The 21642-nt window shown below is 38.4% G+C and overlaps 1 protein-coding gene across 1 annotated transcript in view; it reads left to right on the top strand.

Annotated features, from left to right (window-relative positions):
- The window catches only part of CASS4 (Cas scaffold protein family member 4), a 60921-nt gene that overhangs the window by 33319 nt on the left and 5960 nt on the right, over positions 1-21642 (top strand). Inside the window, exons 3-4 of the mRNA XM_063297027.1 lie at positions 16064-16168; positions 20611-20760. Coding sequence (XP_063153097.1) covers positions 16064-16168; positions 20611-20760 — 255 coding nt within the window. The remainder of the gene's footprint in view (positions 1-16063; positions 16169-20610; positions 20761-21642) is intronic.

Genomic DNA, 21642 nt, shown 5'->3' with positions numbered 1-21642 from the left:
ACATTTTGGGCGTCAGTGAACTCAAATGGACTGGAATGGGCCACTTCACATCAAATGACCACCAGATCTACTACTGTGGACAAGAGGACCACAGAAGAAATGGAGTAGCCTTCATAATTAATAGCAAAGTGGCGAAAGCAGTGCTTGGATACAATCCAAAAAACGATAGAATGACCTCAATTCGAATTCAGGGCAAGCCATCTAACATCACAGTGATCCAAATATACGCCCCAACCACAGATGCTGAAGAAGCTGAAGTAGAGCAGTTCTATGAGGATCTGCAGCACCTACTGGACAACACGCCTAAAAGAGATGTTATTTTCATCACGGCAGACTGGAATGCTAAGGTGGGCAGTCAAATGACACCTGGAATTACAGGTAAGCATGGCCTGGGAGAACAAAACGAAGCAGGACATAGGCTGATAGAATTTTGCCAAGACAACTCACTCTGCATAACAAACACTCTCTTCCAGCAACCTAAGAGACGGCTTTATACATGGACTTCCCCAGATGGACAACACCGAAATCAGATTGACTACATCCTTTGCAGCCAAAGGTGGTGGACATCTATACAGTCGGTAAAAACAAGACCTGGAGCTGACTGTAGTTCAGATCATGAACTTCTTATTGCACAATTTAGGATCAGACTAAAGAGATTAGGGCAGACCCACAGATCAGCTAGATATGAGCTCACTAATATTCCTAAGGAATATGCAGTGGAGGTGAAGAATCGATTTAAGGGACTGGACTTAGTAGATAGGGTCCCGGAAGAACTCTGGACAGAAGTTCGCAACATTGTTCAGGAGGCGGCAACAAAATACATCCCAAAGAAAGAGAAAACCAAGAAGGCAAAATGGCTGTCTGCTGAGACACTAGAAGTAGCCCAAGAAAGAAGGAAAGCAAAAGGCAACAGCGATAGGGGGAGATATGCCCAATTAAATGCAAAATTCCAGAGGTTAGCCAGAAGAGATAAGGAATTATTTTTAAACAAGCAATGTGTGGAAGTGGAAGAAGACAATAGAATAGGAAGGACAAGAGACCTCTTCCAGAAAATTAGAAACATTGGAGGTAAATTCCAGGCCAAAATGGGTATGATCAAAAACAAAGATGGCAAGGACCTAACAGAAGAAGAAGAGATCAAGAAAAGGTGACAAGAATATATGGAAGACCTGTATAGGAAGGATAACAATATCAGGGATAGCGTTGATGGTGTGGTCAGTGAGCTAGAGCCAGACATCCTGAAGAATGAGGTTGAATGGGCCTTAAGAAGCATAGCTAATAACAAGGCAATAGGAGACGACGGCATCCCAGCTGAACTGTTCAAAATCTTGCAAGATGATGCTGTCAAGGTAATGCATGCTATATGCCAGCAAATTTGGAAAACACAAGAATGGCCATCAGATTGGAAAAAATCAACTTACATCCCCATACCAAAAAAGGGAAACATTAAAGAATGTTCAAACTATCGAACAGTGGCACTCATTTCACATGCCAGTAAGGTAATGCTCAAGATCCTGCAAGGTAGACTTCAGCAATTCATGGAGCGAGAATTGCCAGATGCACAAGCTGGATTTAGAAAAGGCAGAGGAACTAGGGACCAAATTGCCAATATCCGCTGGATAATGGAAAAAGCCAGGGAGTTTCAGAAAAACATCTATTTCTGTTTTATTGACTATTCTAAAGCCTTTGACTGTGTGGACCATAACAAATTGTGGCAAGTTCTTAGGGGTATGGGGATACCAAGTCATCTTGTCTACCTCCCCAAGAATCTGTATAATGAATAAGTAGCAACAGTAAGAACAGACCACGGAACAACGGACTGGTTTAAGATTGGGAAAGGAGTATGGCAGGGCTGTATACTCTCACCCTACCTATTCAACTTGTATGCAGAACACATCATGCGACATGCTGGGCTTGAGGAATCCAAGGCTGGAGTTAAAATCGCTGGAAGAAACATTAACAATCTCAGATATGCAGATGATACCACTTTGATGGCTGAAAGTGAAGGGGAACTGAGGAGCCTTATGATGAAGGTGAAAGAAGAAAGTGCAAAAGCTGGCTTGCAGCTAAACTCAAAAAAACCAAGATTATGGCAACCAGCTTGATTGATAATTGGCAAATAGAGGGAGAAAACTTAGAGGCAGTGAAAGACTTTGTATTTCTAGGTGCGAAGATTACTGCCAATGCTGACTGCAGTCAGGAAATCAGAAGACGCTTAACCCTTGGGAGAAGAGCAATGACCAATCTCAATAAAATAGTTAAGAGCAGAGACATCACACTGACAACAAAGGCCCGCATAGTTAAAGCAATGGAGTTCCCCGTAGTAACATATGGCTGCGAGAGCTGGACCATAAGGAAGGCTGAGAGAAGGAAGATCGATGCTTTGGAACTGTGGTGTTGGAGGAAAATTCTGAGAGTGCCTTGGACTGCAAGAAGATCAAACCAGTCCATCCTCCAGGAAATCAAGCCAGACTGCTCACTTGAGGGAATAATATTAAAGGCAAAACTGAAATACTTTGGCCACATAATGAGAAGACAGGACACCCTGGAGAAGATGCTGATGCTAGGGAGAGTGGAAGGCAAAAGGAAGAGGGGCCGACCAAGGGCAAGATGGATGGATGGTATTCTAGAGGTGATGGACTCGTCCCTGGGGGAGCTGGGGGTGTTGACGACCGACAGGAAGCTCTGGCGTGGGCTGGTCCATGAAGTCACAAAGAGTCGGAAGCGACTAAACGAATAAACAACAACATGATTAACAGCCATGCTACAGTAGTTGTCTAGCAGTTGTTATCCCAGCTCATCGGAAGGGAGAGGACAAATTGTGGAGGGCTGGTTTACAATAATTAAAAAGGAAGTGCTTCACATGGGAGATAGTATCTTTGTGAAATTCAGATAAATTCAAGGGAGCCCAATGTGGTTGAGTTCACATTCAGAAACAGGAGCCTCCTCCACCCCCCAGCTCTGAGTATCAAGTACTGGGGGAGGAAATAAAATAGGACAGAATTATGTAGCCTAATGTTTTGGAATATACTTTCCATAAACTCCACATACCTTATTGGCAATGCGCATTGATAGGGAGTTGCGATGCAAAATTATTGAAGAGCACCAGCACAACCAGAACCAAGAGCAAAAGGACGTTGCCATAACCGACAACTTGGCTTTCAAGAATTCTTTTTCTGAGCCACTATTGGAAATAGAATGCCAGGCCAGACGGCATTTTGGGGCTAATCTGAGAAGACAACTCCATGTCCTTAAGCGGTTGATAAGGCTGGTAAAGTATGGTAATTATAACTAGCTTTCCCAGTTCTTTGAAAGAAGTAATTTAAAAAACCCACCAAGCTTTATATTAATCCTGGGAATTCAAAGTTTTCTCGGGCTACATCTTGCTTATCACTGCAGTTGTTTCCACCGAGAACAAATGTCCTGTAACGGTTCTTCACCACAACACATATGCTTAAAGAACGCACGGGGTGAAATGCTCAGCTAGTGCAGGAATAGAAACAGAGTAGACTAGAATCACACAGAGTCAGCTGTAGGATGATCAGCTGTTGCTGACAGCTGGCCAGACCGCCGTCCATCTGTTTTAGAGTCTAATGTGGAATCTGGTGGTGGAAGATTGAGTATTTGCTTCATATGCCCCAGTCCTTAGCTATTTTTCTTTGAAATTTCCCTTCTAAGCAGCAGATAATTCACAATAAACAAATGCAGTGCTAGCATGACCCTCTTCGCAGGTTCAACTACATATAGGCAATGCGTGAGGGGGGACCCAACTGGTTTCACCTCCAGTTTGGTTTAGTGGTTAAGGCAATGGGCTAGAAACCAGGAGACTGGGAGTTCTAGTCCCGCCTTAGGCCTGAAAGCTGGCTGGGTGACCTTGGGCCAGTCCCTCTCTCTCAGCCCAAGAGCCAATCAGGCATGGTAGGAGAGTTCTAGTTCCGCCTTGGGCATGAAAGCTGGCTGGGTGACCTTGGGCCAGTCCCTCTCTCTCAGCCCAAGAGCCAATCAGGCGTGGTATGAGAGTTCTAGTCCCGCCTTAGGCATGAAAGCTGGCTGGGTGTCCTTGGGCCAGTCCCTCTCTCTCAGCCCAATTCACCTCACAGGGTTGTTGTTGTGGGGAAAATAGGAGGAAGAAGGAGTATTAGCTAAGTCCACCATCTTGAGTTATTTATAAAAATAATAAAGGCAGGATTTAAAAATTTTGAATAAATAAATAATAAATAAACGTTACCAAACTGGCAGTTGATCAAGAAATGATCTTATAACAGCTAGCAGAGAAATATGCCCTCGGCCTTAAAGTTTCATTGCATGTTGCCTTTGTGGATTTAAAATCAGCCTTTGATCCTATCACCAGAGAAATTTTCTGGAAGAAACCACTATAGAAAGAAGACTTCTTTTACTGATACATGATGTTTACAATAATACCAGTGTGGGGGCTAGATGTGGCATCCAAAGTCAATTAACTGATTCCTTGCCTGGAGTGTTAAACAAGGATGTGTCCTTGCCACACTACTTTTTAATTTTTACATAAATTCAGTAAACAACAACCTGGATTTCCATTTCCCTAAACTGGCCAACAGGCATATCTCAGTCCTCCTTTGAGCTGACGATATGGCCATCTTCTGACACTCAGTCACAGAGCTGAGGAGAGCAATAAAAGCAATCACATGCTACTGTGAAGACCAGGAACTGTTCATCAACTACCAGAAACCAGAAGTGTAGACCTTTGTTAGGAAAAAAGAGTATAATTGGACCATCAGTGATTACAAAATAAATCAAGTAAAGTCCTTTACCTACCTAGGTGTAATCTTTGAGGGATCTGGTAGATGAAATGTCCATCTGTCCCAAGTGGCTCAGAGAAATGATATAGCTATTCTTTCTTTGTTTTAATACCAAGGCCAGTTCATTCCAGCTGCACTGAAACTTTATGAGACCAAGGTAATGGTACAGCTATTCTACTGTGTACAACTGAGTCCCTAAGCCAACTTTGCCCTGATTTCCTAAGATCAATTCAGTGGCTTCCTAAATGTGTCTCCAGTGCTGCCATAACATTGGAACTGGGTGTCACAAGAGTGGAGGCCTGAATCTGGATTGTTATTCTCAGGTACTGGCTGAACCTGATGTATAGGTTTCTCTAACAATGGAACAGTTTTCATTCAAGCATCAGGGATAAGCAACTTTTTAGTTTACTTTGTTTAAAGATAACTAACAAAAACTTTATTTGATTTTAGGCCTTGGCCAGATAACTTATATGGTCCTTACACCTTCTACTTTGATTATGTCTGAGTAGTCACTGACCATAATAAAAAATAAAGAAACTATTGGGAGCAGGCAGTCCTATAGATATCCAGGTCCTGAGCCATAAAAGCCTTTAAGGGAAATAAACCACCACATTGAATTGTACCTAGAAGCTAACTGGTAACCAGTGCAGCTCTCAAAGTAATAGTGTTGTCTGGATAACCCAAGAGATAGCTATGTGAGCTATTTCATTCTGGACTAGTTATAACTGCTGTGTGGACTTCAAGGCCAGCCCCTTATAGAGTTAATTACAGTAGTCCAAATGAGATCTTGCTAAGACAAGAATCACTATAAGACAGGCCTCCCACTCTAGAAAAGGTCATAGCACACCTGGGCACCTGCTCTTTGAGCAAGAGTTATAAGTCCAAGAGGTCCCCCAAATAATGAGTCAGTGTGGTCTGTGGGAGTACAACCCTGTTCAGAGATGGAATATTCCTGGAATCAGATGGCTTCTGAATATACTGCTACTCCATTTTGCTGGAACTGAGCCTTAAGTGTGTCCTCCTCATCCAGACCCTGACAGCATCCAAGCACTGCAATAGCATTTCAACCACATCACCTGTTAGGTTTGGATTGAGATATATAACTGGGTATCAACAACATATTAGTGATACTTAGTCCTGTGTTGATGGATTATTTTCCTTGGTGATTTCATTTCAGTGTCAGGAATGGGGAAAGTGCCAAGCCCCTCCCTTAATGGAGGATTCCAGAGCTCCTGGCATAGAACATCTTTAAGAATTATATTATTTTCCCAACTAGGTTTAGACAACCAGGTCATGAACTAGGCAAATATAGATCAGTTTCATCCAGAAGTCCTTGGAGATATAATGCCATAATTTTGCCCCAAAGTGACAGATTGGAAAATAGTTTTTCAAATTGGCAAGGTCTAAATTTTCTGTTCGGTTGCATGTTACACATGAGACAGATTACCTGTACTTTACCAATTGCAATGGGTTAAAAACTCATTGTTTGCTGAGACCTTCTGAGAGTGCCTAAAACCTTTTGATGTATGTAATTTCAACAATCTCTTGTTCAATGGTGGTGGTAAAGTCTCATTTTCAAAATAGTCACTTTGAGGTCTGCCATAGAGTATCCTGGGTGGTTGAAATGCTTTGATATTACTTTGTCCTTCTTTTGAGTCCTGATGTCAAATTTGTGGCCATTAATTCTTTTGCACAGTTTGTTCTGTTTGACCTTCATTTATTCTGTGTTGAATCCAGAGGGGCATTGCTGCTCTCATGTTGTGTGTGTGCTTATTGGGGCTTGTGATGGTGCTATTGGCGTAGATGAGGGGCAAAGTAAACTCAGATGTCTACTCTGTCCCCAGGTCTAGACCAACAGGACCATCACAGGCCCCAATAAGTATACACACAAGTAATCTGTTTCACATGTACCTGCATCTGCATAACCAATCTGTCGTCCCCTCCTTTCCCCCACCTCACCCCAATGTAAATCCTGCATCAGTCTAGCCACTCTATGCCTTTTAATAAAACACTAGACAACCTGTGACCTGCTGGGTCATTCTTTCAGGCTGCTGGGTAGGAGGAGGAGCAAGGGAGCGCGCAAGTGGCCAGCACGGCGCTGGCACAGAGGGACTGTCAGAGAGTGAGCAGTGTGGGAAACTTACCCAAGCAACTTGCAACCTTCCCTGCCACGTTCCCCACTGACTTACTCCCTGCAAGCTTCCCAGGCAGGAAGTTGCAAGTCCAAAGCCAGCAGGCAGACAAGTGGCTGCTGCCGGGTGGGGGAGGGAGCAAGGGCTTCCCCATTGACTTGTGGGAAGCTGTCGTGAAATGTCGTGAATGAGGATCACGTGATCATGGATGATCATGGCAGCATGGTGGTGGTGCTGAACAGCAGCAGCGCAGCAGCATTGAAATGGCAATAACTTTCCCAAATTTTGTTCCCACGGGAGTAATGGGCCCCAGCATTCTGTAAGTTAGCCCATTTGAGGTACCTTTGTTGAAAAGGTTTTGTCCTATGATGCAGCATTTCTCCCAACTGAAGGTTACAAAGTATCAAACAAACACGGGAGTTTTAGTAGTATATAGATGTTAGTCAAAAAAGGTAGTACAACACACACATACACACTGTTCCTAGTCAAATAATTCCATGACCATACTGTGAATCTATACCTGAGCCACACCTGGTAGTTTTGAGGATGCAGCTACAATAGAACCTTCCCAAACATAACCCGTTAGATCTATCAGTGGTACAGATCCAGGAATGATAGTTATAATATTCCTATTTATTGGACATGTGCTTCTGAAGACTGTCTTCTGTTCTTTAAGATTCCCCAGCAAAATTCTAGTATGAGTCAGTTGGTGAGGAAAGTTTTGAAGCAGGAGTATAAGAAGTATGGCCTCCCAATATCTTTTTTTTTTTTTGCAGATGCAGAAGTCCTAAAAGAGGTGACACTAAAGATTTGGCCTTTTTTCCAATTGGGGGTTGTCAGGGGTTTTAAGGGGCAAAAGTGATGTCTTAGGTTTTGCAAAGGGTTACAATTCCTTTTTATCAATTAAGAATTGTACCTTCCATTAGAATGGGATTGTAGCTATACCTACTCTGGAAGTGTGATCTCTGACATGCTATGGAAAAGCCAATATGGACATTGAACTGATAGAACTTAGACTTGATTGCTTCCAAAAAAACCAACTCTCACTTCTTTATAATTGAACTACTGAACACCTGTGAAATTAACTTACGTACATCTAATCTATTCTTCAGACTCTTGCTTGAAATGTTTGATATATATTTCATATCTGTTGTTTTGTATGTGGTGAAAGAAATGAAAAAGAAATTGTCTCTGTGGATGTAATCTTTGAATTTATTAACATCAGATTCCTTAGCCTGTACATGCCCAATCAAAATTTTAAGAGGTTGGATTATCTGAGAGTTATTCGAAGTCTAGCTTTAAATAGCTTCCGCAAAGGATCGTTACCTTGTTGTGGTGCTGGAGCTTGAGCACCTCAATGATGCCATGAGCTAAACCGTGAAGGGCCACCCAAGACAGGAAGGTCATGACAGAGAGGTCAGACTAAATGCGATCCCTGGGGAAGGTAATGGCAACCCACCCCAGTATTCTTGCCGTGAAAACTAAATGGATCAGTACAACCAGAGATATGTCGGTATACCATCGGAAGATGAGACCCCCAGGTCGGAAGATGGTCAAAATGCTACTGGGGAGGAACAGAGGATGAGCTCAACTAGCCCCAGATGTGATGACGCAGCTAGCTCAAAGCCGAAAGGACGGCTAGCGGCCGACGGTGCTGGTGGTGAACGGTGAATCCGATGTTCTAAGGATCAACCATTGGAACCTGGAATGTAAGATCTATGAGCCAGGGCAAATTGGATGTGGTTATTGGTGAGATGTCAAGATTAAAGATAGACATTTTGGGCGTCAGTGAACTCAAATGGACTGGAATGGGCCACTTCACATCAAATGACCACCAGATCTACTACTGTGGACAAGAGGACCACAGAAGAAATGGAGTAGCGTTCCTAATTAATAGTAAAGTGGCGAAAGCAGTGCTTGGATACAATCCCAAAAACGATAGAATGATCTCAATTTGAATTCAGGGCAAGCCATCTAACATCACAGTGATCCAAATATATGCCCTAACCACAGATGCTGAAGAAGCTGAAGTAGAGCAGTTCCATGAGGATCTGCAGCACCTACTGGACAACACGCCTAAAAGAGATGTTATTTTCATCACGGCAGACTGGAATGCTAAGGTGGGCAGTCAAATGACACCTGGAATTACAGGTAAGCATGGCCTGGGAGAACAAAATAAAGCAGGACATAGGCTGATAGAATTTTGCCAAGACAACTCACTCTGCATAACAAACACTCTCTTCCAGCAACCTAAGAGACAGCTTTATACATGGATTTCCCCAGATGGACAACACCGAAATCAGATTGACTACATCCTTTGCAGCCAAAGGTGGTGGACATCTATACAGTCGGTAAAAACAAGACCTGGAGCTGACTGTAGTTCAGATCACGAACTTCTTCTTGCACAATTTAGGATCAGACTAAAGAGATTAGGGAAGACCCACAGATCAGCTAGATATGAGCTCACTAATATTCTTAAGGAATATGCAGTGGAGGTGAAGAATCGATTTAAGGGACTGGACTTAGTAGATAGTGTCCGGGAAGAACTCTGGACAGAAGTTCGCAACATTGTTCAGGAGGCGGCAACAAAATACATCCCAAAGAAAGAGAAAACCAAGAAGGCAAAATGGCTGTCTGCTGAGACACTAGAAGTAGCCCAAGAAAGAAGGAAAGCAAAAGGCAACAGTGATAGGGGGAGATATGCCCAATTACATGCAAAATTCCAGAGGTTAGCCAGAAGAGATAAGGAATTATTTTTAAACAAGCAATGTGTGGAAGTGGAAGAAGACAATAGAATAGGAAGGACAAGAGACCTCTTCCAGAAAATTAGAAACATCGGAGGTAAATTCCAGGCAAAAATGGGCATGATCAAAAACAAAAATGGCAAGGACCTAACAGAAGAAGAAGAGATCAAGAAAAGGTGGCAAGAATATACAGAAGACCTGTATAGGAAGGATAACAATATCGGGGGTAGCTTTGACAGTGTGGTCAGTGAGCTAAAGCCAGACATCCTGAAGAGTGAGGTTGAATGGGCCTTAAGAAGCATTGCTAATAACAAGGCAGTAGGAGATGATGGCATCCCAGCTGAACTGTTCAAAATCTTGCAAGATGATGCTGTCAAGGTAATGCATGCTATATGCCAGCAAATTTGGAAAACACAAGAATGGCCATCAGATTGGAAAAAATCAGCTTACATCCCCATACCAAAAAAGGGAAACATTAAAGAATGTTCAAACTATCGAACAGTGGCACTCATTTCACATGCCAGTAAGGTAATGCTCAAGATCCTGCAAGGTAGACTTCAGCAATTCATGGAGCAAGAATTGCCAGATGTACAAGCTGGGTTTAGAAAAGGCAGAGGAACTAGAGACCAAATTGCCAATATCCGATGGATAACGGAAAAAGCCAGGGAGTTTCAGAAAAACATCTATTGACTATTCTAAATCCTTTGACTGTGTGGACCATAACAAATTGTGGCAAGTTCTTAGCGGTATGGGGATACCAAGTCCTCTTGTCTGCCTCCTGAGGAATCTGTATAATGACCAAGTAGCAACAGTAAGAACAGACCACAGAACAACGGACTGGTTTAAGATTGGGAAATGAGTACGGCAGGGCTGTATACTCTCACCCTACCTATTCCACTTGTACGCAGAACACATCATGTGACATGCTGGGCTTGAGGAATCCAAGGCTGGAGTTAAAATCGCTGGAAGAAACAATAACAATCTCAGATATGCAGATGATACCACTTTGATGGCTGAAAGCAAAGAGGAACTGAGGAGCCTTATGATGAAGGTGAAAGAAGAAAGTGCAAAAGCTGGCTTGCAGCTAAACTCAAAAAAACCAAGGTTATGGCAACCAGCTTGATTGATAACTGGCAAATAGAGGGAGAAAATGTAGAAGCAGTGAAAGTCTTTGTATCTCTAGGTGCAAAGATTACTGCAGATGCTGACTGCAGTCAGGAAATCAGAAGACGCTTAATCCTTGGGAGAAGAGCAATGACAAATCTCGATAAAATAGTTAAGAGCAGAGACATCACACTGACAACAAAGGTCCGCATAGTTAAAGCAATGGTGTTCCCCGTAGTAACATATGGCTGCGAGAGCTGGACCATAAGGAAGGCTGAGCGAAGGAAGATAGATGCTTTGGAACTGTGGTGTTGGAGGAAAATTCTGAGAGTGCCTTGGACTGCAAGAAGATCCAACCAGTCCATCCTCCAGGAAATAAAGCCAGACTGCTCACTTGAGGGAATGATCTTAAAGGCAAAACTGAAATACTTTGGCCACATAATGAGAAGACAGGACACCCTGGAGAAGATGCTGATGCTAGGGAGAGTGGAGGGCAAAAGGAAAAGGGGCCGACCAAGGGCAAGGTGGATGGATGATATTCTAGAGCTGACGGACTGGTCCCTGGGGGAGCTGGGGGTGTTGACGCCTGACAGGAAGTTCTGGTGTGGGCTGGTCCATGAAGTCACGAAGTCGGAAGCGACTAAACGAATAAACAACAAAGCTTTAAATAGTCACCAGTATTAGTGTCGATACTCAAAAGTCACTTTAAATAGTCACTAATATTTAATATGAAAGTGGTATAATACTTAGGATACTAGAATAAATGCAAGGAAATCTTGGTTTAAACCCTTAACCTTTCATGAAGTCAACTATGGGTCAGAAAGAACGCAAAGGTTCCTTCCTGAGTGCTGCAACTTTTAGCTCATCTATACACACTCCATCTTCTGCTTTCTTGATATTGCTTCTTTCTCACCATAGCCCCTCCCATCTTCATCATGATACTTTTTTCAGTTGATGATTCTGGTTTCCATGCATTACTGAATTACACAGAAATTTATAGCAGATGTTATCTTCAAAGAGTGACAAGTTTCAGTTCCCTACCTCCACTTTTAACCTGCAATGGGGAAGAACGGAGAGGAAACACTTACAATTAAAAAATGTATTTGCCTTTTCTCTTAATTTGGTCAAGAACTGTTTGAATTTTTTGTTGTGTTTTCCTCTTTAAACAACTATTTAAATACATAAAATATCCTCTCATATATGCCTTATTTGAAAAAAATCTTCAAATAAGACCATCAGATGAAGGTATAAACCATAAAATAAAAATTTTACAGCAGCAATTAAAAATACTTACAACAGATGAAATTGAAAGAAAATTGAAATATATTAAACAAAGAAATTTTGAATATGCTAATAAACCTGGCAAATGGCTAGCATATAAATTAAGAAAAGAAAAGGAAAAAAAATATTACTAAAATTTGAGAAAATGGGAAAGAATTAGTTGACAATGAAAAAATTAAAAAGGCATTTCATGATTTCTTTACAAATTTATATAAGAAACAATAAATTTCAATGGATAAAATTGAGAACTATTTATTAAAACAAAATTTAAAGAAATTAACTAAAGACCAAAAAGCATTAATTAATAATCCCATCACAACCCAGGAAATTATAGAGGCAATTAGAAAATTGAAAATAGGCGAAGTTCCAGGTCCAGATGGATTTTCAGCAGGTTATTATAAATATTTTCAAGATCACATTTTGCTACCACTTAAAAATTTATTGAATGCAATTCTGTTAGGAAATCCAATACCAAAATCTTGGTCAGAGGCAAATATACTAATCCCAAAAGAAAAACAAGACCTGTCACTATGCAAAAATTATAGACCTATTTCGTTATTAAACAATGACTATAAAATATTTACTTTAATTTTATCTGAAAGACTAAAAACAATTGTTCAAGAAACAATTAATTATGACCAAAATGTTTTTTTACCCCAAAGATACATAAAAAAACAATATAAGGACGGTCTTAAATATAATAGAGTATGCTCAATTTCATAATGAAAAACAGATTATGTTGTTATTTTTAGATGCTGAAAAAGCTTTTGACAATCTAAATTGGAATTTTATGTTTAAGACTTTAGAACTGATGGATTTTGGCAATATATTTATAAAAGCAATAAAAACAATTTATACATTTCAAAAAGCCAGAATTGTGATCAATGAAGAGATAACACAAGAATGTCAAATAGAAAAAGGAACAAGGCAAGGCTGTCCGCTATCTCCTTTATTATTTATATTGGTATTGGAGGTTCTAACAGAAGCTATTAGAAAGGATCATCGAATTGAAGGGATAAAGATTAAACAAGAAACATATAAATTAAGAGCCTTTGCGGATGATTTAGTTATTATTTTACAAAACCTGTTAATATCAATTGATTACTTATTAAAGACACTACAAGAATATGGAGAATTAGCTGGTTTTAAAATTAATAATCAAAAAACGAAGATGATAAATTTAAATATGCCACAAAATAATCAGAATGTATTAAAAATTAAATCAGGATTTAATAGTGTCAAAGAAGTTAGATATCTAGGGATAGAGATTTCAACGAATACTAGGGATTTATTCCAAAATAATTATGTTAAAATATGGAAGGAAATTAAACAAGATTTATTGAGGTGGGAAAAATTAAATTTATCACTTATGGGAGGAATCTCTGCAATTAAGATGAATATTCTGTCGAAGATGCTATTTTTATTTCAAACTATTCCAATATTTATAACTGATAAAACTTTTAAATTATGGCAAAAAGACCTTTTAAAATTTATTTGGCAAGGGAAAAGACCAAGAATTAAATTTAAATTACTACAAGAAGACAAGGAACAAGGAGGCTTGGGTCTTCCTGATTTCAGGCTATATTATGAGGCATGTGGTTTATTATGGTTAAAAGAATGGATCACCCTACAAGATCATAAATTACTAAATTTAGAAGGGCATGATTTAAAATTTGGATGGCACAGATTCTTATGGTATAACAAATTGAAAGTAAATAAAACAGTTAACAATCATTGTATTAGATCGTCTATTCTTAAAATTTGGGAAAAATATAAATCTACTCTAACATCGACAATACCACTATGGATTTCCCTGCAAGAAGCTTTTGTAAGGCGAGAAACAATAGGAAACTATAAGTGGCTAAAATATTCGGATTTAATAAAATTTGAAGGGACTAAATTTACAATGAAAACAAGAGAAGAATCAGAAAATGAAAGATATTTATGTCATTGGTTTACATATATTCAATTAAAAGAACAATTTAAAATAGATGCTAAAAGTTACAAATTTACAAAAAAACTATCTTGGTGGGATGAACAAATCTATGCTAATAATGACCACATGATCTCTAAAATATATAAAATGTTATTACAAATGAGAATACTAAATGTACAAATTAAGCAATGTATGAATAAATGGGAGAAATTTTTTGGATACAATATTGAATATGATGTTTGGGAAAGAATGTGGACTAAGGGATTAAAATTTACATCAAATTATAATTTAAAAGAAAATTTTTATAAAATGATGTACATGTGGTATACCAGCCCTGAAAAATTATCAAAAATGTTTCAAAATACGTCAAATGTCTGTTGGAAATGTAAAAAAGAAATTGGAACTTTATATCATATGTGGTGGACTTGTAAAAAAGTGAAAAAAATTTGGTCATCTATACATAATATAATTTGTAAAATGCTGGCAGTTAATATTGATAAATTACCGGAACTCTATTTATTGGGCTTTATGAACAAAGATTTGGAAAAAAACTATGGAAAACTTCTACTGTATTTGATTACTTCGGCCTGAATTCTCTACGCTGCAAAGTGGAAAGAAGAATTAATCTCATCTGTGGAGGAATGGATACTTAAATCCCTAAATTTGGCGCAAATGGCAAAACTAACAGACCAACTAAATGATAAAAATATGGAAGATTTTCAAAAGGACTGGACACCCTTTTTCAAATATGTGGAACGGACTCAAAAAGTTAATATGAATATATAGTATATAAATAGCAAATTACTTAATTGTTTAATCTCTTATTAGAATTAATGAAGGCAATTTAGAGAATTAAGGAAAAAAAAAATAGTAACACGCTAGGATACTAAGCTGTACCGTCTAGAAAGTTGGAAACACTAATCTTCCTATTTATTTATTTATTCATCCCCCCTTTTATATATATATATATATATACACACACACACACACACACACATACATACATACATACATATACATACATACATACACACACACACATACCTTTTTTCTTTTTTTCCCCTCTCTCCTCTTTTTTCTTTTTCTTCCCTCTTCTTTTTTGTACTATAAGATATTATTGTTTGTATATAATTCTATGTCTATTAAATAAATTAATAAAGACTTTGCTAAAAAAAGAAAAGAAAAAAAGAAAAAAATGTATTTGCCCTTACTTCCCTTTTCTTTGTAATTAAAAAAGTTGGTCAATCAGTGGGCAAAGCTTAGTTTTAAATGGACATCTATTCAATTGTGAACTGTGTCCTTTTCATTTTAAAATCTGTATTTCTGTAGTTACCCAGAAGTATGGATCTACTGTACTTTGGTCATAGAAAAGGGATATGAGAAAGAATGGGTTACTTACGTCATCTAGTTGGAGGAATACCCTTTTCTGTATGAATCTCTATCCTGCTAAAGATTATCTAAGGAATTTTGTGCATAGTTGTCACAGTCTGCAATGACATTGATGTATTAGTTATCTTTTTAAAATACTCTAACGCATCTTTTTATAAAGACTTTAATTATTGATCATTTGAATTTTAATATTTCTGGTTTAAATTCTGGTTTTATGTTTTTATTCTAAACTGCTAAGCGACTTTGGTAGTCGGTGGTATGATGGACCTAACTGTAAAAAAATCTCAGGTTTATCCAATTTCCTTGACTAATCAGCAAATACTTGGACAAAATGAAGAAGCATAAATTCTTGGTACCTTTTCACTAGACTGAATTCTCTAATTTACACACTATTCAATCATCACAAAAGATATCTTGCTACCTTTTATGTGACCACAGTTTCATCCAGCAATAATTAATAGGTTAGAGAAAGAGGCAACTGTTGGTACAAGAAGAAACCAGCAGTTGAAAAATGAATAGCAACTTCATGGGCAAACAACAAATACTTTTCGAAGTTAATAACTAACTGTAGAAGCAGTGTCTGTTTAAATGGTTAACAAATATCAATCCAGTATTACTTGAAAGAACAGAAGCTCATAAAATGTTCACAGGTAATATCAGGTCATTTTTATTTCATCATTTTCCTCTTCTCCTTCCAAGCACCTCTTCACTCTTCCAAGAGCAACCTGGGCATCAGCCCTGGAGAACAGAAATGACATCTATGACATTCCATCACCCCAGCACTGTGGATCCTTGTTGACTCAGGTGAGAATGGTGGACATGACAAGCAGATGGTTGAAAATAATTGTCAGCCATTGCTTGATTGGTCAGGTTGCATTAAAGTCACTTGTCAGAAAAGAAATGGAGGAAACCTGAAAAATTGGGTAGATGTTTATTTATAGTTGCTCTATAATGATGAAGACAATTGATGAAATGGGACACACTTCCTATTACATTGTGGCTATAGTTCCTGAGACCATTACACAGGTTTTCTAAAAGTCATAATCAGAAATTTTCTAGTGCCCTAAATTACAATCAAATCAATTACAATCAAATCTAGTGTGTCTGATTTATGGCTAGTAAACAAAATATAGCAAGTAAGTACAATGTGGTTACCGTCTATCAGACATTTTTCCAGCAGTTAAATAGACAAGGTAAAATATCTAGTAATATATTAATGTCACTGAATCACAGCAAATGTGGCTTAATTACTCAAGAAAAATATTAAGGTAAGGACTCTATTTAAAAACTGTTTTTATTAATATAGATATAAATGGTTAAGACTTGAGAAGTTAATACTTTATACTTCCTTTATGCTATTGTTTTTAAAGAAAACACAAAAAACAACATATGAATTTTAGCATAATGAAAAAAAGGAGTAAATGTGGACTAGGCACACACATGAACCAAAGTTAACTGCAGTTTTAAAGTTGCCCGATTTGATTGGCACTAGAGCCATTCGTTGGCTGTGTTTGGATAATTGTTTTGAAGCTTAATAAACTGAAAATATATGCCTCCTCCTGTCTCAGCATGCTGTGAATAAACTTAAAAGACTTTATTAAGAAAATGTTCCTGTTTCATTCAAATCAGGAACTAATGGTTCAAATCTGGAACAAATTAGATTCTTAAATCCCCATTTAAAATTACTCTTGTCTATAGGATTTCAGGTAGCTATTTGATAGTACTGTTTCTTGTTTATCTCTTCAGTCTGAACTATTTTTGGTCAATATTGCTAGAACTCTTAAACCAGTGTTTCTCAACCTTGGCAACTTTAAGATGTGTGGACTTCAACTCCCAGAATTCCCCACCCAGCATGCTAGGTGGGGAATTCTGGGAGTTGAAGTCCACACATCTTAAAGTTGCCAACATTGAGAAACACTGTCTTAGACTATGGAACCATGAAATCAAACCTTACTGTGTAATTGCTTGCTGGATTGTAGGCGGCTACTTCATTATTTTCACTGGAATATGTCCTGTCTAAGTATATAAGATGGCCTTAGATATATATGAGTGGCATTAAAACTGTTATCACCATCTGGATTTTATTTTATCTTTTTTACTCTATATTTATATTTGTATTTGATATTTATTTATGTATTATTATATTTTAATGTTTTATTTTTATTGTAAACCACCCAGAGTCCCCCTTTGGGGGGAGATGGGCAGTGGTAAAATTTGATAAATAAATAAATGTATGTAGCATTGTTCCATAGCAAGTAGAAAGAAATGAAACTATTCAACAAACTGCTGCCTTTATGAGAATTTTAAAAAATGATGACTCCTGCCTCTCCCCCAACAGCTGATAGGTATTTCAGACTGGAGTGGCATGAGCTTGGTGGTTTTTGCCAAGTATCTTGGACTTATGCATGACAACTTGTGACAACACTGGTGCAAGAATTTTGGACAAGTTTCTTAAAGTTGTATTTTGTTTCTAAAGCTTAAACATGCATGCCTTTTGTAACACTTCACTTATAAAAACTGTCTGGATCTAAATCTCCAAGGCTCATCTTTTGTTTTGTTTTTTTAAGATACTCTGCCAACTAGCCCACATCTCCTTTCAATACAGCATTACAACAGACCCCCTTTCATCTTAAGTAGCCTTCTCCAGTCTAGCTATTCTGGTTGGAGATGATGGAGATGTAGCTCATGTATCTGGAAGTGTTGAAGTTAAAGAAGACTGTTAAATACTAAGGAGCCATGGAAGCCTCAGTGCTCTCTCCCTAAGAAGATCTGCTTAGTTGTCTACTTAGCTTTTATCGGGCTATTTTTGTATGGTGGCACATTTATCTTTAGTTCCATAAGGATGAACATCTCAAGAAACAAAGAACTGAAAACCTTGGAATGTGCCAGTCTACAACTGGGCATGCATATCTGAATCCAGAGTCTTTAGTACACATTCCTGAAGACAGGATTCGGCAAATTTTAATCTCCTAAAGACCACATTATTTTGCTGAAATATACTGTACCAAGAGCTGAATTTTGGTTGAGATTATGACAAAGATGCTGTGTAATGATGCTTTTCACACATACTCCAGAGTTGTTCAGTAAACCACAGAACCCAGCACCCATTTCATGCAGTCACCGTATCTTGTGCATTCCATCTCCATATACCGATCCATTATCCCAGGCCAGATTTACACATCATGCTATACCCTGATTTCTCACAAAGCCACAAAAACAGCATTACACATAATGAGCCAGTTTTAGACCTAACTGTATATATAATAAATCACAAAGGCTAAGTTCACACAACACACCAAAACAGAATCAAACATATCCCACTTTGTAATATGGGAACCCAGCACAAAATCATGTTCTATCAAAAATGATTCTTCATACCCTGCTTGTGTGGTCATGAATTCCCTTTCCAGGCCAGGATACCCTTGGACAATGCAAATCTTGATACTAGTAGCTGGGATGCAGGGGTCAGCAAGTGGAATGTGAAGTACAGTGTAGCAAGGAAAAGGCCAGGTTACCAGTTATTGAGTCAATTCATCTCTTTCCAATCTCACAGGCTAATATTTCAAAGTGTTGTTTATTTCTGATTCCAAATTTTAAGTAAACACTAGATTAAATCTTCCTTCAACCTTCTAAGTTTCAGTTTAGTAATCCCTAACAAGCCAGCTCTAGATTTAAGTGACACCTAGGGCAGTGGCCTCTGGAGTCCCTCTATGCCAGCCTTTCCACCATGACCTTACTCAGTGATAGTGTTTTCTAAAGGCAGTTGCCATTTTAGGCTTCCACAGTGACCCAAAATGATATAGTAGGTGGAATGGAAATAAAGTAATGCCATAGTTGATGGGCTCTGCTGGAGCTCTGGGCTTCCCAATTGCCCAATATTACTGCCTGGTGTATTTTGCCTTCATACTTAGATTGCTAAATCCTATTCCATCTTATATTTGTTTATTTATTTGTTTATTGCTTTTAAAATAATAACAGGCAAAGGAAAGAAAAAAGGAACAAAACACAAAGATAATCATGATAGTACATACATTGTCAAAGGAAAAAAACACATGACACGTGCTTTAAAAAAAGGTGAAAAAATACAACAGAAAAAAGAAAAAAGTATAATATATCATAACAGTAAACAGTTTCAATTGTATATATACTTATTCAATGCAAATATTATGCAAGAATGTATATATTTATTTCTAATATACAACTATCATGCTTTTTTTTTAACCTACTGTATTTTGTATAAATGAGTCCCATATTTCATTATACTAGTCCATACAAAGTCTCCATCTATAGGCAATCCACTCATAAGTGGCAAGGGTACTCAGGTCTTTGATCAATTTGAGTGAATGGGGCCATGCTTTTATCTTTCCAATGCTGCAATATCGGTCTTTCGGTCATAGTAATGGCATGGAAAATCCGTTTACGTTGTCCAGCTGTCAAATTCTATGTATTAGGTATGTAATTCAAGAGAATATTATCCTCTGAAAATTTTAGCTTTTGCCACACAGTCACATTTATATAGTCCAGTACTTTCTCCCAAAACTTAATAAGTATAGGACATTGTAAAAACATGGGTTTTAAAGCATTATCCTTATTACATCTCCAAAAAAATGCTGTCTTCGACAGTCCTTTTCTATACAAATGTAATGGAGTCCAATACATTCTAAATATTATTTTTTCTTGTATAAGTCCTAGTTTAAGGTCCACTGACACTCTTGCTATAGAAGGTAAGACACTTTTCCATTGTCTAGGCAATATAGAAACCTCTAATTCTTTATTCCACTCATTTCTTGGCATCTGCAGATCAAACTGATTTATTGATAACAAATATCTATAAAAACTAATCGTAGATTTGTTTAGTTTTAAAGGATTTAACAAGTTGTTCTAGTATCTCAGTTATCTCAGAAGCTGAAAATGCTGCTGGTAAATCCTATTCCATCTTAACTTCTTGCTTGGGGCAATCCCACAGATACTGACTACAGGACCATCTTTCTTCATGTAATGCTTTCAACTGTGGCTGGATCTGATAGGTGTGGAAACTCACCCATCAAGAAGAAGCCAGGCTGGAGAAAGCTGTTTTAGGTGCCTTAGATATCCAGGATCTCATTCCTTTGGCCCAGCCTTCATCTAAGAATGGAAATGAGGGCCAAATCAAAGAAACTCTGTATAATTGTTTATTGACTAAAGGAAACATATAAATGCATGGCTAGTGGTAAAGATTTTTTTTTAATGTTTAACTGTTTCATTAGGGCCTAGCCACTCCACCATCTTCTAGAAAGGACTCCAGAACATTTCCCTTCATGGAATGGTGCCCAGAAAAGGTGCAGCAACTTTATGATATACCGTCAAACCCTGAAAAGGCAAGATCTTGCACGTGGCAAGAATCTGCAGTGGAAGATGTAAGTTTGATCACACTTAAGTAAATATGTTGTTCTGAATCATAGAGATATGTCAAGCTCTGCTGGTTGTTCTTTTCAAGAAGCAGACTGTGGGGTTGTGAATGCCTGAGCTCAGATCCATACACAGAGTGTGGCTCTTGAAATTCAGAGGGGGTGGGATTTGGAGTGGGAGCAAGTGTTTAAAATCTGAACTGCAAAAGGCTAGGATGTGAGCTTAGATTTATATCAGGCCTGGAAAACCCAAACACCTCCTAGTGCCTGTTAATCACAGGACCCGATGTTGCAAAGAGCCAATGAAGTGTAACACCAGTAACAAAAAGGACCAAAAAAAGAGAGCTGTTTTTCTCAAAACAGAACTTGAAGTTTCCTATCACCTTAAAGACAAGCAAACACATTTTGGCATATGGATTTTCTGTGGACTTTGGGCTGTTCCAGGCAGAGATGCCAATCTGATAAGGGATTAACTGAGCTCCACACTGATCACAGAACCTCATGATTTGGCATTTAACATTCTACTATTTCCCTGCGTGTCCCTATCTAATCTTCAACAAGGAATTTGTTTCCTGCAAGAGTGAGAATCTTAAATTCCATTGAGGTTTGTGACATTGTTATGGGGATATTTGAACAAGCACCCTGATCCCAATATGCCTGAATAACAAGCAGCCATAATGCCAGAATAAGGCAATTTGAAGGCAATGGAGAATTGTTGTCATGCTATGTAGAAACAATCCACTGTGACTCCTTTTTAAGATGGGTATGTTTAGGTGCAAAACTGAGGGGTCAGGAGGAGTCATCATTTACTTGCCAATAGCTCAGCAATGATTGGTTGACACTTTTCCATCCTTAGTTGTTGGCCAGGAACTGCAAGAATGTATGCCTATT

The sequence above is a fragment of the Candoia aspera genome, chromosome 3, assembly GCF_035149785.1.
Source record: "Candoia aspera isolate rCanAsp1 chromosome 3, rCanAsp1.hap2, whole genome shotgun sequence".
Classification (NCBI taxonomy): domain Eukaryota; kingdom Metazoa; phylum Chordata; class Lepidosauria; order Squamata; family Boidae; genus Candoia; species Candoia aspera.
This window is presented reverse-complemented; position numbering and strand designations above follow the sequence as displayed.